Source organism: Curcuma longa, unplaced genomic scaffold (genome assembly GCF_044706935.1).
Source record: "Curcuma longa cultivar G26 ecotype Majalengka, Jawa Barat unplaced genomic scaffold, ITB_CL_G26_1.1 contig_20120, whole genome shotgun sequence".
Lineage (NCBI taxonomy): Eukaryota > Viridiplantae > Streptophyta > Magnoliopsida > Zingiberales > Zingiberaceae > Curcuma > Curcuma longa.
Genome location: NW_027431274.1, coordinates 1 through 5,079, shown reverse-complemented (window position 1 = coordinate 5,079; position 5,079 = coordinate 1). Strand labels below are relative to the sequence as shown.

At 35.8% G+C, this 5,079-nt stretch overlaps 1 protein-coding gene across 1 annotated transcript; it reads left to right on the top strand.

The window, feature by feature from the left end:
• Window positions 1-602: 602 nt before the first annotated feature.
• On the top strand, window positions 603-3,509 carry LOC141817322 (phosphoglycolate phosphatase 1A, chloroplastic-like; the record flags this gene model as incomplete). The annotated part of the gene is made up of 5 exons (XM_074704997.1): window positions 603-1,029; window positions 1,127-1,194; window positions 1,304-1,396; window positions 1,484-1,555; window positions 3,438-3,509. Coding segments are annotated over exons 1-5 (567 nt in total), but the record flags the coding sequence as incomplete, so codon positions are not given.
• Window positions 3,510-5,079: the final 1,570 nt, after the last annotated feature.

Genomic DNA, 5,079 nt, shown 5'->3' with positions numbered 1-5,079 from the left:
TTATCACATGTAATGTAATAGTTAGTCCCATGACATAGTCAAATTGGTACTCAGATGATAAAATTACATTATTAGATAAGGATTGATTCGCAAGGTTGATAGGCATGAAGAATGCCCTTCCATTTAGGAGGTCATTCAGTATTTGATTTATTTTTCTTCATCTCGTTGTGAGGTCGGTAATAAAGGACGCTTATGATGAACTAAATCACCTTTTGTATAATGTAATGTAATGTAATGTAATGCAATAGTTTTCCTATGCTAGGACATGCACTGAATTTAGTAAAAAACTTAAATTGAGCGGCCGTAGGCCAAAGTTCACCTGAATAAATATATGGAGCCGGACAGATAGTCTTTAAGATCAATCGGATAATAGTTAAACTTGTTCAATCGTCGTATACTATGGATTTGGGTATGTTTTGTTGAAATGAAAGATTTACATACGGTGGCTCACCCGATTCGAAGAGCAGTAGCGCTAAAACGGGCACGAACGAATCATGATTCAAAAATTATCGAATGGATTTATTTAAAGAAAAAAGAAGTCGTTCGATGAGGATATCATACATGTGGTTGAATGTGATTCCCCCGCTTCTCCTCTCCGCCAAGATTGGACGGGACTGGACTGGACTGGACTCCTCAGCCACTCGGTGGTCCAGTTTCAGACACTGCCTTACCATGATGCCTTCATCCACCTAAATAACAAACGACTGCTTCAATCCAATCGGGCTCGCTGATTCTTTTGAGAGTGCTAGAAGCAGAGGATCGGAGGGATGTTGGTGACCAGAGGAACTGCTGCTGTATCTGCTTTCGTCTCCTCCAGATTCCCAGTTGCCCCTACGGTCGTCACACAGCAGCGGCTCTTCTCAACTCTCCCTCTGCCTTGTTCTTTCCGCCACTTCGGTGTTCGGAGGAGGTTCGGACGCCGGGGGTCCACCATGGACTCTGGATCGGTGATCAGAGCGGCGGCTCAGAGGCTGCAGAATGTCGATGACCTCATCGATTCTGTGCAGACCTTCATCTTAGATTGCGATGGTGATATCAAAACCGTTTCTTTCCCTTTGAAATATTAGCTTTGCAAAGTTCGTTTTTTTTATTTTATTTTATCTTCTTTCATGTGTGCGCCTTTCAGGAGTTGTATGGAAGGGCGATAAATTGATCGAGGGAGTGCCCGAGACACTTGACATGCTAAGATCCAAGGTAAGACCCCTTTCGTCTTGAGCACGGTTTATGCTACATGTACGCGTAGGGAAGTATATTGAGTGTTGGGTCCTGAATAGATTAGTATGCCTTGGTTCGTCTCATTCAGGGCAAAAGATTGGTTTTTGTGACCAACAACTCTACCAAATCAAGGAAGCAGTACGGGAAAAAGTTCGAAACTCTTGGTCTGAGCGTTAGTGAGGTGTGTTACTTATTATCAATCTTGTCTGAACTTTTTAGTACAAAGTAGTCTTTGAGCATATATGTGATAGTGGTTAAATTCATATAGGAGGAGATCTTTGCATCATCTTTTGCGGCAGCAGCCTACCTGAAGTCTATTGACTTCCCCAGGGACAAGAAGGTTTGAATATTTTTTTAATGGATTGTGCTTTGTCGCCATCATGTTGATATACTTGTCCCAGGCATAACCCAAGATCTTTTTTAGGTTCTTGGATGAATAATCATCATGAAGCACCAATTTTTTTTTTGTTAAAATATGCAACTTATCTAACAGTACCTCATCTTGTTGCCAATTGTTATTTCACTCATTTTTCATCTTGAAGTCCTGTAATATATACCTTGATATCTGAGTTGCCACATGTTAGGTATACTATTTTTTCTGAATTATTTGGTGACAAACTGTTATGCTTTTACTCATGCAAAAATGGTATATTTACTAATGCTGCTGAGGTGGGCTACATATTATAGAGATATATTTGGAAATCAGGTTTCTAGCATGCATAATAGAACAAAATCCATCCAATTTTTTGGCAAACTGATATATGTTGTAAATTTGCATCTTGCATAACCATTGAGTTAGATGCATATTAAATTTTGAAAAACCTATGTAGATTCACTTGGTCTTTACTGGATCACTGTCTCATGCTTGATTAATTATTACCACGTATTGGCTGTCCACTCCATCCCAAAGAATTTTGCCACTTGACAGTTAAACGCAAGCTGTATATTAATATGAATTGGTAGAATGACCAAGAAGGGAACAACATGATATTTCTGACAATGTCAGATCAATGCCAAAACCTAGAAGCATGAGAGCTGTTATTCGATTTAGTATATAATCTTGTCATCCTTCTCATTCCAATACACACCTCCGCCAAGAATCTAATACTATCATATGGTACCCATGAAGAGCAGCTATGAAAATTCTCTATCAACAGAGACTGATGCTATGTTGCATAATAGATAATTCCCTTCTGCTAATAATGCAGCATGGTTGCCAAGATGGAGCAATAACTATATAGATTGCCTGAGTTGAATTTGTATCTAAAAGGTGGATTTGATCTTTCCTGAGAAATCAGTTATCTTACACAGATCACAAGATGTTTAAAAAATTTGGGATTCAAAGAAATTAGCCCAAAAAAATGAGGTAAATTTACTAAAAAAATGGAAGGAAACAGTTAAAATTTGAAAAAATTAAGAGAAAATGGACTTAACAATCGTTTTATCAATTAGCTGAATCCTAGCAGACACACATGGAGGGTAAGAGAGTTTTGTAGCTCTCTTAAATTTGAACTTAAATTTTGTAGGTTCACCACTATTCGAGATTATTACAAGATCAAGCATTTAACCTTAGCATTGCTCATAAACAACTACTAGCTAGACCAGTCTCCCTCTCTCTTAAAGTTGATTGAGAGAAACTACTATTAATTGATTCCTATAAACTCGATTCAGATGCGATTTAGATCTCCACAATCCCTACAATCTGAAAGTAATCTAATTTATCAAATAATGTTTTAATAATATAATATTATTGGATCAAATACCAATATTGATTTGGGAAACCATGCAATGTAGCGAAGAACGAAGATATCTAAGCTAACAATATAATGTCAGAAAAGGATCTATTTAAGTTTAATTAAAATGGTATCTACAAGACGTGGGATGGTTGTGGATTTGTTAGGCACCCGGTTCAAGGGACTCCCAACTTTTTCTTTGAATTTCATGCTGTCATTATGACTGAGTTTTCTTCCAAGTAACTGAATGATAATAACTTACTGACATCACTAAGCCACTGAGCATCATGCTTTACACTCTAATATATTAATATATATATATATATATATATATATATATATATATATATATGCCTTTTGAAAAAATGATGGATGCTATGCTAATCTATCTAATGCACATGATTGATATGCCCTGTGGTTTCTCAAATTGTAGCTTAAGCATGTTAATCAAAAGTGCATATTAGACTTAAATGTCTTATGAAATTTCAGGTATATGTAATAGGAGAGGATGGGATTATCAAGGAGCTAGAACTTGCTGGATTTCAGTATCTCGGCGGTCCGGTATGCTCAAATTTTATGTGATTGTTTTTAATGGAGATGGAAAAACAAAAGTTAATGGAGGAATTAGTTTTTTTTCATCTTTCTTGTTATCTAAAGGTTCACGTAATGATGATTATGATAACAGATTTTGATTATAACATAAGAATACATACTGCTAACTATGATCCTTAAAGTTTGTGTTCTAGGAAATATTTATAAAAAATAGCTAAAGGTGTCAAAATAGAGCAAATGAACATTGAATACTTAGACAACATCTTAGACTCGAGATAAGCCAATTGACATAAAGTTGCTTCAAAGAAATTAAGAGAATGCCTTTATACTGACCCGTGAAATAGCTACTTTAATCATGTGGAATCAAATTGATGTGAAATTCAAGGAGCTTTTCCACATCCATTTCGGACCAGCAGGAATTGATGCAAAATTAGGAGAATTGACCAGGCTCTAACAACCGCGCATCATGAATTTCCATTGATGCACAATGGATTGTTAACAACATCTAGAGTGGGATGCTCCTTTTCTTCTATAGCCTTAGCTTGATCCCCATCATTAATGCTCCTTTTCTTCCATAGCCTTAGCTTGATCCCCATCATTAGCTTGTTGAGCCACAACTTGATCTCCATCTTTAACTTCATCACGAATGAATACCTATGCAAGTTTGGGTGGTTGTTGCTAACACCAGATGCTTACACTTACTGATAAGCCAAGTAGTGGACCTCTTTACCTTTGAATTCTTTTACATCACCTATGGTAGGAATGAACATGGCCCTTAATATATAAATATGATGCCTTGGACACCTCCATGAGAAAAAATATCTAGGATGTGTGGGTGTGTGTAGAGAATTAGCTGAAAAAGTCCATGCTTTTGAGGGAAACCAGTTGATTTCTTACCTGCTCAGCAATTCCAACTTGGAATCTTTTCTGTTAGAGAAATTGTCAGAGGTTTCATGGTTCAAGTGATTATAGTACAGAGGAAGAAAAAGTTAAAAAAGATATTAGATCCAGACCTAACAAGAAAAGAGGAAGAGAAATTGTTGTATAAGAACAGAGATCTATACTTGCATAAGAAATCATGATCCTCTTTAGTGGGCTTTGGCGAACTCAAATCCTCAGACAAAAATGGCGTGGAGGCTTTAGCAGATTTGATTAGTTCCATTTTGAAAGAGGAAGAGATGAGCTCAGTAATGTTGGAGGAAGGGAAGAGCTTGTAGTGTGAGGACCTCAGCTCTAGAGACAATCGCTCACGAACTTGAGAAGGAGGTAGAGGATTGCTATGAAATTTCAAGTAGTATTAATATAATTATCTATTTAATTATATAATAACTAAATAGTTTAATAATTTAATAAAATATTAATTATTATTTATATGATGATCCTCCTATTTGATGATTAAATAGGATTAATCTGATAATACTTAACTATAGTTTCAGGTTAATCCTATAATAACATAAAACTATTTACTAATCTGATAACAATAATTATCACTTTTTACTTATTTTACTATCAGATCAATGTTATTTATCTACTTATTTTAGATATTAGAGTCATCTGAGTAATTGTATTATTTATTTAT